General features: G+C 43.2%; 1 protein-coding gene across 1 annotated transcript in view; it reads right to left on the bottom strand.

Annotated features, from left to right (window-relative positions):
* Window positions 1-11895: 11895 nt before the first annotated feature.
* The window catches only part of NUAK1 (NUAK family kinase 1), a 59823-nt gene continuing 51939 nt past the window's right edge, over window positions 11896-19779 (bottom strand). The window contains exons 5-7 of the mRNA XM_084611048.1: window positions 17606-17725; window positions 17136-17268; window positions 11896-16017 (exon numbers count right to left, since the gene is read on the bottom strand). Of these exons, the coding sequence (XP_084467174.1) occupies window positions 14864-16017; window positions 17136-17268; window positions 17606-17725 (1407 nt within the window). The 3' untranslated portion in view covers window positions 11896-14863. The remainder of the gene's footprint in view (window positions 16018-17135; window positions 17269-17605; window positions 17726-19779) is intronic.

Here is a 19779-nt window from a genome sequence, read left to right on the forward strand (position 1 = left end):
TCACTACTCGGAATTTGAGCTGCTTGGAAAAGTTGTGATTGGCCACATTAGTCACATGGTATTGTTTCAGTTCCCGAACTGGTGAGAATAACTTTAATAACTTTGGTGGTCTTGAAGCAGCTATTGACTGGGGCTTTGAACCTCTCTGGGAAAAGGAGCAGTTTAAGAAGTGGAGGCAGATAAAGAGGATTAGGCTGTGTTAAGACATTTTTAACCCTTTTCCTTTGGAGCCCTACAGGCCTTGCCCAAGGTATGACTCCTAAGAAAATCAAACCCTTGTAAGATTTAATGGCTGGGTGCAGAGTTTTAATTTAATGTTGTCTCATCCACATTCATTAAATATAATTAATTGTGTATGTGCAGTTCCTCTTACACAGGGTGAGGTCGGACCCTTGGCTGCCTCTGTGCAAGGATACTGGTGAGGGGTGGTGGGCGTCGTGGCCCCCCGCTGGGTTAATAAGCAGCATCCCATCCCATTTAAAATAGACGAAGTGCGTTATTGCATTTACTTGTTTGGAATTTTATGTCAGCACCGCAAAGATCAGCACAAAGTAATTGCATGTGGGTGCATGGTCCTAATTGGGAAGAGTGCCAGTCGCATCAGTGATGTGCTGCCAATATTTTAACAAGGAGCTCCCACAAAAATGTTCCTTCTCCCCTCCCTCCAGCTCAGCTTGTGCTGTGCCCTGTGCACCAGGAATATTTCCTTTCCCAGGAAAATTGTTTTAGCATTTCTGCCATTTGAAGCCATTTGGTCCATTCCAGAGGCAAACGTGCTCTTCAAAAGTAGTTTTAGACTATCTCTGGCAGGGATAATTTAGGAGAATTGCAAGGGGGCAGGGGGGAAGGCTGCCAAAGAGCAAAAGTATCCAAACCTGCCCTTCATTTGAGTGGCAGAATGATGACTTTGGACTGCTATCAATCTGGCCATCATTTGAACTGGAATTGCAGAGGTGAAAGGCTCTGCATCCCATTACCAGTACCCTCAGCCACCCGGTCCTGCTACTTGAAAAATATTTAACATGATTTTTCATATGCAACTGAAAAATTACTTAAATATCCAAAATCTTGGTGGAGGGAACTTATAGAAGCTACTGGAGCTTATATAGCGCTCCACTAGAGCTCCACTCTACTGTATAAATAATGTGAAGTGTCCTGCGAAGAAGGATTGCTGAGCAGAGATGAGGTCTGGGATGCCAGCAGACCAGGTGCCAGCTCATGCCAAAGCCCTTGGCCTCCCTAAACACTGACAAATGCATAGCTGGAAACCAGTCTGGCTCACCTGTGGGTTAGTATAATTAAAAGAGATATTAGTGTTATAAGAATGTGTTTAGTTTGTAGACTTTATGCAATGCCTGTAGGATGCTGCATGTATGAATCCTACTTACATCTGTATCCCATGCCATAAGGTAATACTTAAGTGTTTCCTCTGTAACTGTAAAATGTTTGTTATGAAACTCTGTAATTCACAGAACAGGAAAAAAATACACCTAATGCAAAATTCTGGATTGCTACAGAAGGTGTTATCTCCTGCCCCTCAGGAAGGACTATTGAATCCAAATGGGCCTTTGTGGAACAAAGACTTTGAAGATTGCTCCCCCCACCCACCTATAATGAGGTTATGTGTGGAAGTGCTCATCCCATCAGCTTGGACTCTAGGGAGGGGAGTTAAAAAATTTCTGACCAGAAGGAAGTAGGATCTTTTTATACTGTTTGGGCTCTATGGGGCAAAGATTCCTAAATATAAGCAGGAGATCCCCAAGATTAACCTGAGTTTGCCCTCATGGACATATAGAGCTGGCATATTTCAGCTGGTCTGTCACCATCTGAAACCTAAGACTGCAACTCATTTGTGTGTGTGTGTGTTTATCTGTTTTAATCTTGTAAATAACTCTTATTTCTCTTTCCTAGTTAATAAACCTTTAGTTAGTTTATTACAGGATTGGCTACAAGTGTTTCTTTGGGGTGAGATCTAAGGTGCAAATTGACCTGGGGTAAGTGACAGGACCTCTGGGACTGGTAGTAACCTGAATATTTTATGATCCGTGGTGTCAAGTGACCATCTATCGCAGAGTCAAGCTTGCCTGCGTGGCAAAATAGACTGGAATGCCCAAGGGGACTGTCTGTGACTCCATCTTAAGCCTGTATAGTGTCTGAGGAGTTTACACGTAGTTGGTGAAATCTAATTATAGAACTCACAACCAGTTTGGGGTTTGTGCCCTGCTTCTTAAGCATCTGCCCTGAGGCTGGTATTCATGTATCACTCGACAGTGTGACAGAGTCCACCTATCAAGGAAGGGGAAGAGTATCTTTGGATGCAGACTGGCTAACCTAGCAAGGCAGGCTTTAAACTAGGTTTGATGAGGGCAGGAGACAAAAGCCCACAGGTATGTCCAAAACATGGACACCTGGGTGAAGGGTCAGACTCTGGGGGGAACATGGGCAATCGCAGCAGGGACAAAGGAGAGACAAGAGGGAATATAGGGGAGAAATCTAATGAACATTTTAGATGTCTGTATAATAATGCAAGAAGTACAGGGAATAAACAGGAAGAACTAAAAAGTAGTCAATTATCACAATTATGGCATAACTGGCATCACAGAAATTTGGTGGGATAACTTACATAATGGGAATATTGGTTTAGAAGGGTCCATCTTGCTCAGGAAGGACAGGAAGGGGAAAAAAGGAGGAGGTCTTGCCTTGTATATCAAAGATGTACACACTTGCACTGAAGTTGAGATAGGAGTGGGAGGCAGACCTGTTGAAAGTCTCTGGATAAGGATAACAGGGGTAAGAAACAAGACTGATGTCATGGTAGGTGTCGACTTTCGAGCAGCTAACCAGGAAGAAGAGGTGGAGGTGGCTTTTTTTAAACAACAAAATCATCCGAAGCACTGGACTTGGTAGTCATGGAGGACTTCAATGACCCAGAGGTCTGCTGGGAAAATAATACAGCAGGGCACAGATTATCCAACAAATTCTGAAAATGTATGGGAGACTACTTTTTATTACAGAAGATGGAGAAAGTGAGCAGGGGAGAGGCTATTTTAGGTTTGATTCTGGCAAAAAGGGAGGAACTGGCTGAGAATTTGAAGGTGGAAGACAGCTTGGGTGAAAATGGAATGACGAGTTCACAATTCTAAGGCATGGTAGGAGGGAAAACAGTAAAATAAAGGCAATGGACTTCAGGAAGGCAGACTTTACCAAACTCAGAGAATCAGTAGGTAAGATCCCATGGGAAGCAAGTCTAAGAGAAAAGGAATTCAGGAGAGTTGCCTCTTTAAAAACCTGCCCTTATTAAGAACACAAGGGCAAACTATCCCAGTGCATAGGCAAGATAGGAGGTATAGGAAGAGATCACCCTCGCTTAACCTGGAGATCTTCAACAATCTGAAACTCAAAAAAGTCATACAAGTCATGAAAACTAGGTCAGATTATGAAGGAAGAATATTAAAAACAAAACCCACAAGCATCTAGGGACAAGATTAGAAAGGCCAACACAAAAAATGAGATTAAACTAGCTAGGGACATGAAGGGTAACAAGAAAACATATTACAAGTACATTTGAAGAAAGAGGAAGACCAAGGACAGGGTAGGCACACTATTCAATGAGAAGGGAAAGCCAATAACAGATAATGCAGCAATGGCACAAGTGTTAAATGCCTTTTTAGCTTCAGTTTTCACCAAAAAAAGCAATAACTGGATGACTAACATAATGAACATCAGTATAAACAGGGTAGGATCCCAAGCTAAAATAGGAAAAGAACAACTTAAGAATTACTTAGACAAGTTAAAAGAAAAGGAGGACTTGTGGCACCTTAGAGACTAACCAATATATATGAGCATAAGCTTTCGTCAGCTACAGCTCACTTCATCGGAGCTGTAGCTCACGAAAGCTTATGCTCATATAAATTTGTTAGTCTCTAAAGTGCCACAAGTCCTCCTTTTCTTTTTGTGAATTCAGACTAACACGGCTGCTACTCTGAAACCTTAGACAAGTTAGATGTCTTCAAGTCAGCAAGGCCTGATGAAATACATCCTGCAATACTTAAGGAATTGGCCGAAGAGATCTCTACGCCATTAGTGCATATCTTTGAGAACTCGTGGTGGACGGGAGAGATCCCAGAGGACTGGAAAATGGAAAATATAAAAACTGCCTATAAAAAGGGAAACAAGGACAATGTAGGGAATTATAGACTAGTCAGTTTAATGTTGGTACTGTACTTGGAAAGATAATGGAGCAAATAATTAATTTGTAAGCATCTAGACGAAAATAAGGTGATAAGTAACAGTCAACATGGATTTGTCAAGAACAAATCATGTCAAACCAACCTAACATCCTTCTCTGCCAGGGTAACCCAGTCTTGTGAATGGGGGGGAGGGAAGCAGATAGTATGGTCTACCTTGACTTTAGTAAGGCTTTTGATACTGAAAAAACTAGAGAAATATAGCCTCCTAGATGATCCTACTATAAGGTGGGTGTGCAACTGATTGGAAAAGTATACTGAGAGTAGTTATCAATGGGTCACAATCAAGCTGGAAGGGCATATCAAGTGGGATCCCTCAGGGATCTGTCCTGGGTCCAGTTCTATTCAATATCTTGATAACTGAATCAAGATTCAATTGATTTTGATAATGGCATAGAGGGTACGCATATAAAGTTTGCGGACGATACCAAGCTGGGAGGGGTTGCGGGTGCTTTGGAGGATAGGATTAGAATTCAAAATGATCTGGACAAACTGGAGAAATAGTCTGAAGTAAAGAGGATGAAATTCAATAAGGACAAATGCAAAGTACTCCACTTAGGAAGGAATAATCAATTGCACAAATACAAAATGGGAAATGACTGCCTAGGAAGGAGTACTGCAGAAAAGGATCTGGGAGTCATAGTGGCTAACAAGCTAAATATGAGTCAACAATGTAATACTTTTGCAAAAAAAAGCAAACATCATTCTGGGATGTATTAGCAGGAGTGTTGTAAGCAAGACACAAGAAGTAATGCTTCCACTCTACTCAGCATTGATAAGGGTTCAACTGTAGTGTGTCCAGTTCTGGGGCCCACACTTTGGGAAAGATATGGACAAATTGGCAGACAAGAGTAACAGAAAATATTAGAGGTCTAGAATGCATGGCCTAAGAGGAAAGATTGAGAAAATTGTGTTTGTTTAGTCTGGAGAAGAGAAGACTTAGGGGGGGACATGATAACAGTCTTCAAGTAAGTAGAAGGCTGTTATAAAGAAGAGGATGATAAACTGTTCTTCTTAACCACTGAGGACAGGACAAGAAGCAATGGGCTTAAATTTCAGCAAGGGAGGTTTAGGTTAGACATCAGGAAGAACTTCCTAACTGACAGGGTAGTTAAGCACTGGAACAAATTACCTAGGGAGGTTGTGGAATCTCCATCACTGGAGGATTTTAAGAACAGTTAAAATATCACGTCAGGGATCTTCTGGATAGTCTTACCTCAGTGCAGGCGACTGGACTAGATGACCAGTTGAGGTTGATGACCCGTCCAGTCCTACATTTTTATGAGTCTGAAATTAAGGCCAACATTTCTCAAAGTGGTCACTGAGTTTGGGTACCACAGTTTTTGGCTGTCCTGTCCGTCACACCTGGAACGTGATTTTCAGAGGTGCTGAGCCCTGCAGCTTTGACTGAAATCAACAGGACCAGAAGGTGTTCAACACTCTGAAAATCAGGTCCAAGTTGTCTCAAACGGGACACCCAGAAACTGAGGTACCCAAAACAAGTAACAGTCTCTATGTAAAAGAATAAAGGGACACAAATCAGACATCAAGAATTATAACATTCAAAAACCAGCCAGAGAACACTTCAATCTCTTTGGTCACTCGATTACAAACCTAAAAGTGGCAATTCTTCAACAAAAAAACTTCAAAGACAGACTCCAATGAAAGACTGCTGAATTGGAATTAATTTGCAAACTGGATACAATTAACTTAGGCTTGAATAAAGACTGGGAGTGGATGTGTCATTACACAAAGTAAAACTATTGCCCCATGTTTATTTCCCCCCCTACTGTTCCTCACACGTTCTTGTCAACTGCTGGAAATGGCCCACCTTGATTATGACTACGGAAGTCCCCTCCCCTCCCCCAACCCCTGCTCTCCTGCTGGTAATAGCTCACCTTACCTGATCACTCTTGTTACAGTCTGTATGGTAACACCCATTGTTTCATGTTCTCTGTGTATATAAAATCACCCTACTGTATTTTCCACTATATGCATCCGATGAAGTGAGCTGTAGCTCACGAAAGCTTATGCTCAAATAAATTTGTTAGTCTCTAAGGTGCCACAAGTCCTCCTTTTCTTTTTCCAAAACAAGTGATCACTTGTGAAAATTTGGACCCATAGACGGGAATTTGCCAACCAACTTTTAGGGCGTGCCTTGCTCCCAATTCAATCCAAAAGACTTTTTACAATGGTATACTTATTTATATTTTAGGGCCAGATCTTCAGCTTGTGCAAATCAGCATAGTTCTATTGATGTCAATGGAATGATGCCAATTTACCTCAGCTGGGGCTCTCACACTCAATCACTATCCATTGCATTTACCACTGTGACATAAATCGCTCCTGGAAGTACAGGTGGAAGCTTCATATTACTGTATGGTTGGAGTAAGCCTGCAAACCACATGCAGCACTGGGTTATATTGGAACTTTGCAACCCCGCCTTCTCCCAGTGAGGCAGCAGGTTCTGTTGAAGAAGACTTCTGATTTACCTAGCAATATCTGGTGCATGCCACTAAAGAAAACAGGAAACATGAAAAAAAATCCAGCCTATCCAGGCTTATTTCTTTGATAAATCCCAGGGCAAACAGAATGCTGACATATGGCTAGTTCCAGCAAGCTTTCCCAGCAGGCCTTTACATGTAGTTAAGGCATCTTGCAAACAAACAAACAAAAATTTCCTGGCATCTGGTTTGAATTTGTTCTCCTTTTGTTTCTATTTACAGTATGCCTTGTCCTATTATCTCTGAGGCTGAAAGTGGGAATGGGGGTGTGGGAGGTTAATAAACTGTATCATTGCAGTGCAATAGTATAAACTGTCTCCAGTCGCTCCTGCTTTCACTTACTAGCCAGTTCTCTTATAGCAGCTCCTTGCTCAACTTTCAGTATTTTCCAAATGCAACAGTTTTGTCTCTGTGTATGAAAAGAACATAGTTTTTCTAAGGAGACTCCTGCTGGGGATGGTAGAATCTCATCATAACTTCTGCAGAATTAGATTGTTGGTCTATCTATCCTAGCTGTCTAGCTTTTTAATTGCTCCTCGACATGGTCTCATTATTTGTAGAGAACAAGCCACTATTAGTGCAAGGTGTCTTCCAATTGTCCTCCCTAAGTTCAACATCCAGAAAGAAAAATTACCTGATACTGGCCCCCAGAAATTGAGCCAAACCTGGCAGAGCAGAATCCTGCCATAGGCTAATGGTCTAAAGAGACGCCAGTTACTGATTCAATACCACAGCCATGCTGAGTACCCAAAAAGAATGTAGTTAGTAAAAGCCAGCCCAACATATGACAGGATGTCACTGAGTCCATGTTGGAAAACTAATGGATATAACAAGCTAGATTTAATTCAACAGGGAATGCCATTACTTGTGTAAATTATATAGCGTAATATAAAGGGGGGAGAGCCAAAAGAGAAGGGCCATTAATGCCAAATTTTTCAAATAGCCTCTGCTATTGGATGCTTTAGTTTTGGATGTTCAATGTGAGACCTTGGGCGTGCACTTCAGAGGGACTGAGCACCTAGTGCTGCTATTGGATGCTCCGTGGAATGAGCAGGGGGTTCAGTCATGTTATCCATGTAACCAATCCCCAGAGGCTCTCAGATACTAGCAAAGAGACCCATATAAGTACCTATAGAGAGCTGGCTTTCGTGAAGGCTCCATCCCGTATTGGATAAAATTGCACCTTTAAATGCCATCTCAAGGAGCAGTTATATGCATATGCAAATAGGAATGAGTATAATGTTCTTTATGCCAAAGATATGCAGGCTTGTGTATGCTCTGCTGATATGTATGTCAACTAGTGTATGTTCTGAGGGAAAGTCCATAAAATGTTTCAAAAAGAGGAGTAGATCTTGATGGCCAGAAATAGAGCTAGGGAGGAAATCCAGAAAAGCTCTGGCCCAACCCAAGTTCAATTCATTAGTTATTCATGACAAAGTTGTCTTGAGGCAGAAGCAGAAAGCCCCTCATGGAGTACTAGAGCCAATACATAGCTAGATAGTGAATGTCATTCTTCAAGGGAAGAAGCCTCAGTAGTCCTTCTATGTAACATCCTGAAATGGGGACTGCTGAAGATGTCAGTGGAGCCTGGGATGACACTATCAAGCACAGTTGTTCAAGAATTGTCATCCATCTGTAGTAATGGACCTACACTTCTGCAACAGCACTGACAGAAACTACCTCTGCACATTAAAGAAGCACATTTGAACCACCAAGATATATGTCTACCTAAACTGAGTAGCCTTGGATCCGATGAAGTGAGGTGTAGCTCACGAAAGCTTATGCTCAAATAAATTTGTTAGTCTCTAAGGTGCCAGAAGTCCTCCTTTTCTTCTTGCTACATATGTAGCCCAGGCCTTATTTGCTCCTCCCACTTCCTGGGGTGTGTTACATCCTCATTTGTGGGTCCATCATTTAGGCCCTGATCCTGAAAAAGCTTAGACACATGTTTACACTTTACTCCTGTGAGTTGTCCTCTAGATGTTGGTAAGTAGTAACATTGAAATCATTGAGACTACACACATGAGTGGAGTTATGCATTTACTTTTCAGGCTCAGGGTGTTAGACTGTAAATTCCTCAGGTAAAACTTTGTCTGAGTGCTACATATCTCCCAGGGCAGTAATGACCTTCTCCCATCTATCCACTCAATGAAATGCTAATAGTTATTTGGAAGCAATCTGATCTAGTACATGAGGACTGGGATGAGACAACCTGGGTTTTTATTCCTGGCTAAATCACAGATTTGTTGCTTTACCTTCAGCAAGTCATTCATCTTTTGTGACTCAGTTTCCCCGATTTTAAAATGGGGCTAAAATACCCATCTTTGTGACGTGTACGTGCTTGGAGATCTATAAATACACTTGCAATTCATACTAAATACTCTTGGCTTCCTTGCCCCACGGCCAAAGTGTTTAGATTTCATCTTCCAAAAGTCAATACTTAAAAAAAAAGGTTGCCCCAACTTCCCTTTTCGTAGCGTGTGTGGCGGGGGGAAATGGGGAAGGGAGGGAGGGAATCCTGACAAGGCTTCCCCAGTGCTGTCACAGCACAGTCTGCTTTCCTCTCATCACAACCACCTCCCCCCACCACTTTATCGGTAAAGAGGCGCCAAGACATGCCCTCTCCCTCACCACACAATTTAGTCCTTATCAGCATCAGGTACATTAATGTTATGGCTGCCTCTGAATATGCACTTAATACTTTCCTGTGTCAATTAGTGTAAAGCTGGCTTAATTGCTCCCTTTGCAGTGGAGTAATGTATGTTTGCTTTTGTGCTTTATTGGTCTGTGGTCACTATTACCCTGCTCTGCTGAGTAGTGTTGTGTCACATAGGTCCTGCACTGAAAGTCCTGAGTTCTAACCAGATCAAGGTAGAATTAATTAGAGAATGAATTCACATGGCACCCAAACCTTCTATAAGGAAAAAACAAAAAAGGCACCTGGACTGACTAACTCAATGTAAGGGGACTGTTGCCCCGTTACTAACATTCAGTGGGGGTGTTTTGATTGGCTAGCTCCCAGTACTCAAAGGGGAGGGGTCTATGGGAAACCAGGACTCTGAGACTGACAGTCCCCAGGAACAATGGGGAGAAGCCAATGCTCCAGGTCAGCCTGAATGACAGGGCAGGCAGGCTAATGAGAGAGTCAGGAGGCCAGGGCAGTCCTGTCCTCCGTGTGAGCTGGAATTGCCTGGGTCAGACAGAGTGGGGCCGAGCTAAGGAGAAAGCAGGGGTCCAAGCTGAGCTGGAGAGCAGAGCTGTGCCAGATCCTGAGGGACCAGAAAAGCAGCCCAGAGAGAGCAGACCCTGTCCTGGGAGCAGAGCTGCAGCAACCAGAGTGGCCAGAAAAGCAGCCCAGGAAGCAGGTCAGTGCTGGGAGCAGAGTCACAGAAGCAGCCTGCAGAGCAGACCTGTCCTGGGAGCAGAGCTGCAGCAACCAGAGGCAGAAGGGCCAAAGAAGCAGCCCAGGGAGCTGGAGGCAGAGCAGCAGCAGCAGTGCAGAGACAGAGTGGTGCAGCTGGGGCTGGAGCGGTCCGGAGCTGGGTGTGGTGAGCAGGAGAGAGCGAGGGGGACCCTGGGCAGCGGGCCCAGCACAGGGAGACGCATCAGCGAAGAGGCTCTGCAGGCCAGGCTTGGATCGTAACCCCGACGGGGCGGGGGGGGCGACACTGGGAAGAAGGGTCCTACCACTTAGAGCCTGAGAGCGTGTGGCCACCACCAGAGCAAGTGTCCAACCCGCAGCATCCCTGCAGCACAGCCAGGGCCTGAGAAGAAGGCCTGGGACTTACAAGGAACAGACTGTGAAGCGCCCTGACATTCCAGAGACGCCGTTTGTGATGTTCCCTGCCACAGAGCAGGTTGATGTGTTTCCTTTAACCTTTCCCATTTTTCCTTATTCTTTTTAAAATTAATTGTTGATTAAATAACTTGCATTTGCTTTAACTTGTACGTAATGGTCAGTGGGTCAGAGAAGTGCCCATTGCAGAGAGAGAGTACCCCGCAGTGGGGACACCTTAGCCCCTGTCCTAGGTGACCACAGCAGGGTTGAGCCCCTAGGAATCCTGGGCCCAACCTTGTTGGGGTTACGAGGACTCTGCCAGACAGGAGAGTGGAAGGGGAGTCCTCAAGGGCAGGGAGGCCACTGGGTAAAGGAAGTGGGAGTGAGGACTCGGATCCTTTCGCTAGCCCACTTCACCGGGGTAGTGCAGAAGCCAGGAAAGTTCCCCATAAGAGCGGGACTATTCCCCCGCTTACATCAAGCGAGAGGTTTTATGCAGCCTCAGTCAGAGCCAATGGCAGGCCATTACCACCATTCCCTTTATTGAAATAGGTCCTTGACACCGATGGGAGACCCCTCACTGTGACCCCATATTGCCAATACAAAACACCAAGATTTAATCTCTGAGCATCAAAAGCCTCCAATTTTCAAGTGGACTCCAACCAATTAAATCAAAAGGAAACCCCCTTTTTGTCTTCCACCAGCTGACCGCTCGGCCTGCTGAAAGCCGTATGACTAAAACCACAGCACGTCTGATAGCAACATATGGCTGATAGCATTTTGTCCAAACAAGCCTTGGATTACATCAGCAGGAAGATTTAAAATAATAATACATTTCCTGCCCAGACCAGGGAGGGGAAGGGACTACTGTTGTGGGTGTTGCTTGGCATTATGTTGACCAGATGTCCCGATTTTATAGGGACAGTCCTGATTTTGGGGTCTTTTTCTTATATAGGCTCCTATTACCCCCCACCCCCTGTACCGATTTTTCACACTTGCTGTCTGGTCACCCTACTTGGCATAAATAAATTTGCTGTTGCCTGGCTGTGAGACAGCCTGTTCTGCCCTCACCTGCCATACACCTGGCTCATGGATCTCAATCTCGAAGAAAGGAGATCCCAGTTAGCTATTCTTCTCTGTGCTATTTTAATACAGATGAAAACCATGGCTTGTTCACAGTGCCAAATCTCTCTTAGCATGTAAGTCTCAGTGGCCACCCATATTCTCTTCAAATACACAAATAAGCCAAAAGCTTTGAGTAAACAACTCAGTACAGTTTGTTGGAGATGCTGCTGTATTTTTGCATGAGAAGTTCATTGGTATTTGGCCACAGTTGATCTACATTTATTTAAAGAGAAAAAAAGTCTTACATTCCATTCATTTTATTTTTATTTAATAAAAAACAGTATCAGATTAAAAATACAAACACTTTGGGTGATTATCCAGCGTTTTCCCTGTGTGCCTTCTAGAGCCAACCAATGAGTGGAAAACAAAACAAAACCATTTTGGCTGCAGCTGTAAAATAATGTTGCACCAATTAAATTACACCAAATATATTATTATACCTATTTGAAATGGCTTTCAGACCAATAAATAAAGACAAATTCAAATAAAAAAAAAGTCAACTTTGTATTACAAAAAAATTAAATAAAAATCACAACACTAATAATAATGTGCAGTCAAGTTTTTTTTCTTTCTATTCTTCTAGGAATGATAACATGCCAGTAAATCCCTACATGACATTTCCAGTTTGGCAGCAAGCAGTCAATCATTCATTCACATTTGTACACAAGATGGCAGGCCTGGGCAAAAATCTAAGGAGATCTGAGCCTTTGGGGTGCTTCTCAGTTCCTCACAACAGCAAGCTGAGGTCCGCCTCCTTCATCTCGAAACTTGTATAAATCATTTACACATTTAGAGCCAGATTCAAAGCTGGTGTCAATCAGTGTAGGTCTACTGAAGTCAGGCTCCATTAGGTCAAGGGAAGTAGGCTGATTTACACCAGCTCAGGGTCTGGCACCTGACACTCCAGGGCATATAGTTAAAAGAACATCTTTTGCCCAAGGCTGCAAAGCTCACCTGAATTGCTGAAACCATGTGGTCTCTAGTTCACATTTCCCTAAAATGGAATATGGCAAACCTGTTAACTTTGCACCCTTCAAAATAGTACATGGATTTTTGAAGAGGCAGAAACAACACATGTAAGCCCTTGGGAGGACAGGATGCCTCATTATCATACCGAAACATATCCATAAATAAAAGTATGGACTGAAATCTCCCTTCTTAAGAGAACAAACAGTGAGCATTTAGCCTTGCTTTGTGTGAGCACAGCACCATGGATGCCTTTTACACCTGGGCTGAATTTTGGCCAAGTGTCTCCTGGAGGAAAAAACCTCTCCATTGAGATAGAGGAGGCAATTCAGGAATTAAAACTCACCCAGCTTTATGCCTGTTAGCTCCTCCTTAAAATCAGCTGGATTGAGTGAAGTACTGTGACACACAAAATCAGGAGTTTGCAAGCTGGGAAGCAATGAGCAATAAAGCAGTTCTTTGTTCTTTCTTAAATCTATTCACATTGCTATTCTGGATTCTCAGCTAATCCAAATGGAACTTGGTACTATTTCTCTGTAGCTTTTAGGATTTTAGAGCATGCCCAGAGAGAGTGGCCCAAATTCTGCTCCTAGCTGAAGTCTTGGGGTAAAGATGAGAGCAGAATTTGGCCCTTTAACCTCCAGTTGTTTGTGTGTTTGGACTGTTAGAGCTGTAGCCAGTTTGACCTTACAGGCCAAATTCTGCCCCCAGTCACACCAGTGCAACCCGAATGAAGCCCAGGGCCATATGTTCATGTAAATGAGATCTGAAACTGGCCATACAACTCTAGTTTGCCCAGGCCTGTCAAACGCATAGTGCCTTGCTAACTGAGGCTTACTTACATTCAGGTAATCCAGTAGACCCAAGTGGTACCTTTATGGGAGTTGAAGCCTCAAGTCTGGATATTTAGATATATCCAAGGAAACATACATTTTTCTCCTTTTCAGACTGATACCATTGCTCATGCAGTACCAATTACAAATAGAGATAGATACCTGCATTTTTATAACAAATCCCTTGTCGAGTCTACTGTTCTCATTCCAGCACTCATAGTCAAATTCCTTCTGTTCCACTGCTACCTACTTCAAAACATTCTTATTTGGGGAAAAGGCACATTCTCACTGATTCTCAGTCCTCTCTCCATTTACTACATGCTACAACCTTTTCTTAAGCTAACATTCTAGAAGCAAACTAGTCTCCACTCTCAGATACATGCTAATAAGCAAGGCGGCACCATTTGCTGACAGTGAAAGTGACTGAAATCTGGGTCTTGTGCTTAATTAACCCTTGAGAGAATGTGATAAACACACCCCTTCCTAGGCATTTGTTTGGCTGGCAATCTGGAAAATGTCACAAACCTAGTAAATACGTTGGAGGGTGCGGGGCAGAAATCAACTAGCCATTTGCAATGGTCAACTTTTTCTAGCTCATGCTATGGTTTCAGTTCTTGTATTTTTTCACTATTAGTACTGATGGTCAGATACGAATCTGTGCCCCTTGCTAGTGAGGAGAATGATATGGTAGATGGAAGATGTGAATTTGTAGCCACATGCCTCAAATTTTCTAGGCACATCACACTAAGTGTGACTATTTAAAACTACCCTTCCTAAAGCAAATTCAGAGACTTTTAAAGCCAGAAGGGACCATTGTGAACATCTAGTCTGGCCTCCAGTATAACACAGGCCATAGATATTTCACCCCATAATTCCTGCATCAAGTCAAATAACTTCAGGATGAACTAGAGTATATCTTTTAGAAAGACATCCAATATTGAGAAAGATTTAAGTGATGAAGAATCCACCACCTCCCTTGGGAAAGTTGCTCTACTAGTAAACTACACTTACTATTAAAAATACCTGCCTTATTTCCAATCTGAATTTGTCTACATTACGCCTTTGTCTGCCAGATTCTGGTATTATTATTTATTTATTTATACAATCGCAGCACTTAGAAATCCCAATCATGGACCGGGACCCCACTGTGTTAGGCACTGTATGTTTGCATCACATATGTATGTTTTCTTTGGGCAACTAGGTAATACTTTAATAAAGCAAACTAAAAGAGTTTGCATAATGCTCAAGAGAATTCTTTGGGGTTTTTACACATCTCAAGGTTTTCAGCTGAGTATGCGCATTCAACCCCATTTTGATGATCCTACCACTGTCAGCAAATTGGTAACCAGGCTAACTCCATCATAAAGGTACACATGACAATTCCCTTCCCTTCCCACCCTCTCCACTGTGCTAGTTGAGCTTGTTGCAGATCTCCAGAGCTTTCTTGTAGACCTGAGTCACATCATCCATGTCCGTGAGAAGGGAAAAACTGCTGTCCCCCAGCCGATTTCGATAACGTTTCAAATGCTGTGGGCGTGGGCGGTTCTGGAGTCCTTCAAAATCTTGGATCTGGAGGAAGTTTTCAGCAGAGACACAACTCCGTATCCTTTGCCTGTTTGGCCTGCTCTCTCGCAAATCTAGCAAGTCAAAGGAGTCACTGGACAAAATACTGTCATCACTAATCACACTAGAAGGGCGACTGTAACTTCGAGATAATCTATCCCCAGGCAGGTCCCCTTCTTCCATGGCTTCCACCATCGGTGTTTCAGGACTGACCAAAGCAGAGTCAATGCTGCTGGTGGAATACTTGCTGTTGTGTTTTAAGATGCCCTTACGTCTATAGGAATGGCTATGAGACCCAATTCTTGATGTTTCAGTGATGCCTGGGGATGTATCACTGTTTTCTGTCTCATCCTTATTGTCCAACAATTCAGAAGATTCACTTCGTTCTGGAGAAGAGTAGTAGCCAGACTCTCTCTGCTGAGTCTTCTTTAAGATTCCTTTTTTTGGCATGAGGGAAGATGCTTTAGTGCTGTATTTACTTGCTATCTCTCCCTCCATGGCACTCTTAATGACTACACCAGTCCTACACAGTTCTTGCTCTATCTTAAAAGTGGAGGGTAACGCTGGGTTGACCACTCCTTCAATGAATCCTGCACTGTGAGACCGATGCTCACTGTTGCTCCTTTTCTTCAAGATGCCCTTGGGCCTCTTGGAGGTTGGTTTGGATGCATTCTCAGCCCCTCCTTCCTGGATCGATTGCACAATGTCATTTTCCTTCTTTGATTTTTTCAGGGACCTCTGTCGCTCCAGCGTAACTTCAGAACCTTTGGGTTTAGAAAGGCACTTCATTTTGGTATCAGTCTCTGGCTGTAGACCTGTCGAACGGTGATGCCAATCAATAAACCTAGCCAGCAGCGGGGACTCTGAGTCTTTCAAGACATCACAGTCACAAACGCTGCTCTTGTAGCCCCAATTAACCCACCAGTGATTGGCTATGTCTTCGATGGTTGCTCGTCGCTCAGGGTTCACCATCAGCATCCACCTGATCAGACCACGAGCATCTATGGTCAAAGAATGACATTTAAAATAGTCAAAATATAGACATGGAAATATGGACAAGACAGATGAACAGATGCTTCTCAAAACAGGTGAAGTGAATGTGCTATGTGGGAAGACTTTGACCATCAAGTCAACTTCAGGAAATGAAATTAAGTGCTATTTCATATCTGAAGCAACATGATACATCCAAACAAATGTACCATTAGCTTGTCAAGTAGATGAGTATTTTTCCATATTAGTGAAGAAATCTGGTGTAGACACTGAACTTTACATCAACCAGATGTAAGCATATAAGCCTTAGAGGAAAACAAAAGGGCACTCAGGTATTTCAAATGATGTACATTATTAATTTTGCATCTTTGTTTTTTTTAAAAGAGGGGGAGAGAAAGTAAAATGCAATTATAATATAGTCTGTTATATATTTTTAAAGGTAAATTTCCACAAAGCAAATTAGGTAGGAATAACCAGGAGGGAGAATATGAAAAATGGTGGCAAACAAATGATGCAAAATAAATGACTAGTGAAATTTATTGATAGATTCATAGATTTCATGGCCAGGGACCATTATGATCATGTAGCTTGACTAGAATTCTTCAGTGCCTTTCTATCAGAGTTCTAATCACGGTGGCATCCCCTTGTGTAATAATAATTGTGAACATATTGGTATTGACTTCAGACTTCAGAATGGGTTCTTGGGCCAAGTGGTTGCTTCCCCATGACTATTCCTCTTCTTTCTGCTTTTGATATATATCGCACAATGTAGTAAGACTAGAAGACTGATCTGTATCAGGACCTTGTATCAATTTACAGCTTGTCTGAACAATTTCACTTGCAATAGCTAACAGACTTTCCACTGTCATAGATCTAGTTAAAAGACCCTGTTAAAGCTTCCACAAGGCAATAAAATCTATCTGCTGTAAAACTTTCATTTAAAAAGGGCTTTTGGTAAGGGCTCTATCCAGATGGAAACTGAGGGCAGATGATGTTTTGAGAGGGGATGGGAGATCCTTTTACTTGTCATTCTAAAGTGACACTCCAGAAAATGCTGGTAGAGGCCAAGTCAGCCAGCCATTCTGAACTCCTGTCATCTCAACGCATTACACCAGCTCTTTTTTTATACCTGAGGGCTGTGTTGGCTCACGATATTCTCCGCTGCTGATCTGCCTGATCAGATTTTTGTGATCAAAGCCATCAAAGGGCATCGTTCCATAAACCAGAGTGTAAAGCAATACACCAAGGGCCCAGCTGTCAACCTAAAAATACATGGACAAGAAGCGTAAAGGCTAGAAAAGCCGATTCCTGCAGTCTTCCAGACCATTAGCACCACAAAAGCAATGGAACACCCAGCTGTGCTTGGTTACCGGCATGCAGGTATTTAACAACTGACAAAGTGTAAGCAAAGCAAATGAAAGTAACAGAAGGCAGCTTGAATACTTCCAACCTAGGAGAGGCCCAACATAGTCTATGTGTGAGATACTATCAGGACAGAACTAATGTTCATGCTCATTATTACCAAGTACAGATCGTATACGCGCCACCAACATAAGATTAATTTTAATTTCACTTTCCTTCTCCCCTGTGTCCCCTTACCTCTGGGCCTCGATAGGGTCTTCCATTAACAATTTCTGGGGAAGCATACAGTGGGCTCCCACAAAAGGTCTGCAGAAACTTGTCTTTGTGATAGAGGTTGGAAAGACCAAAGTCTGCAATCTGTAAAGACAAAAGGGTTCTGTAGTACTGACATTTACCTTATGAAAAGATAGGGATGGAGTGAGATCTACTGGTTAAATCTTCAGGATTAGGCGCCAGGACTCTTGGTTTCTATTCACAGCTCAGTCTCTGGTTCCCTGGGCAGCCATCAGTAAGTCATTTAATCTTGGATACCTCACATATCTTTGCAAGGATAACTGGAAGAACCTGGACCTTACTGTCCTCTGGTTGCCCTGCACCATGGGTAGTCATTTACCCCAGTGCAAAGTGAGCATAAAGTGGTGGCACTGGTCTAAAAGCCTACACAAGGTGCAGGCAAACTGAGAGTCAGGCCCTTAGAACTCAACAGGAGAAGTGAGGCAGTGGTGTCCTGGGAACCCGGGGATAAGGTTCCAGAAGGAAGTGGCATCTGAAGTCATTTGGAGCCAATTATAGTAGGGAGAGAAAGAGAGTGATGCACTGTCTAACCTTTCCAGGTTCAATAGACTTTCATCAATTATGCCATTATGGATTTGAATGATCAACCAAATCCTGCATTCCTACATTTCCCAGCACAGACAAAATGCCCCTGGAGTTTGTTGGGACATTTATTTATTTCTTCTAGTCCAGCAGCTCTCAACCAGGGGTCTGAGGACCCCTGGGGGGCCACAAGCAGGTTTCAGGGGGTCCACCAAGCAGGGCCAGTGTTAGACTCACTGGAGCCCAGGGCAGAAAGCCGAAGCCCCGCTGTACAAAGCTGCAGCCCGGGGCCCTGAGCTCTGCCACCTGGGGCTGAAGTTGAAGCCTGAGTAACTTAGCTTTGCGGGGCCTGTTGTGGCGTGGGGCCCCAGGCAATTGCCCTGATTGCTACCCCCTAACACCAGCCCTGGCTTTTTTATCTGCAGAAAACCAGTGGTGGCGGCACAGGTGAGCCATGGAGTTTTTATACCATATTGGGGGGGGCCTCAGGAAGAAAAAGGTTGAGAACCCCTGGTCTAGTCGCTGCTCTTGTTCTTATCAAACAAAAGTTGAGGATTTGTGACACTGTGGCTTAAAAACTCACATCCCTTACATTTTCATTGTTTCCCCAGAACAAGGCCACGTAGCTCACAATTTTATCTGGTTTTTGACCCAAATGTCTGTGTCACAGAGATCCACTTTTTTATTAATGTACACTATTGACACAAAAATGGACACAAAAATACTGGCTCACAAAACTTAGAATTGGTGATATGCACAGTAGCTTTCTGTGCAGTTACCCCAGAAGTCCCCTGAGCCACACTACAGCTGCGAGCACAGTCAAGCTATCCCTTCACGAGACAAATTCTGCTCACCTTATCGTGGCTTCACTGGGACTATCATGTGAGTCAGGGGTGTGGCTTCCTTTGAGAACCTGGCGGGGGGAGTAGTTGCCAACCCGTATGAGATTCTGTAGAGGGGGTGGATTACCATCTAGGATTATGTTGCTAGCAATTACATTGCTGGGGCTTTGCTGGGTTTAAATGTCTTGACATTTTTTCTTACTTAGTTGTTATTTAAATTACATTATAAAAATTAACCCAGCATAGTAGCAGGGTAGCAGAAGCTGCTTCCTCTTCTCCTTCTGCAAATCTTTGGGAAATGGAGGCACAGAAGCTGAGCCTCCCACAATAGTAGAAAAATAGCATAGCAAAAAATGGGGCAAAGGGTTGGGACCATATAATGCAAAAGCCCGATCAGCCAGCAGGAGATGGTTTAGGGGTGCAGTGGAGTGGAGCTGATAAACACACACAACAATGGCTGCCAGTGCTGCAAGAAGGGTAGAAAGCATGCAGAGAAGACATGAGGCTAGTCTGACAACTTGTATCATGGTTCTTGCCATGATAATAGATGGCTTAAACAATATAATAGACAAACAATAGATTGGGTTTGCCTGTTTTTGCTTCTTTATGATGTATACAGGAAGCTTCAAAAGTATTTTTCAGACCAAAAACAAAAAAACTAAAAAGGAAGGAGTTTTCTGTTGAGTTTTTTTTCCCCCACCTTATAAATGCAGGCCTTTTCTACCACAAAAAACTAGTGATATTATGACACCA

This window comes from Lepidochelys olivacea (assembly GCF_965140295.1).
Source record: "Lepidochelys olivacea isolate rLepOli2 genome assembly, chromosome: 1".
NCBI lineage: Eukaryota > Metazoa > Chordata > Testudines > Cheloniidae > Lepidochelys > Lepidochelys olivacea.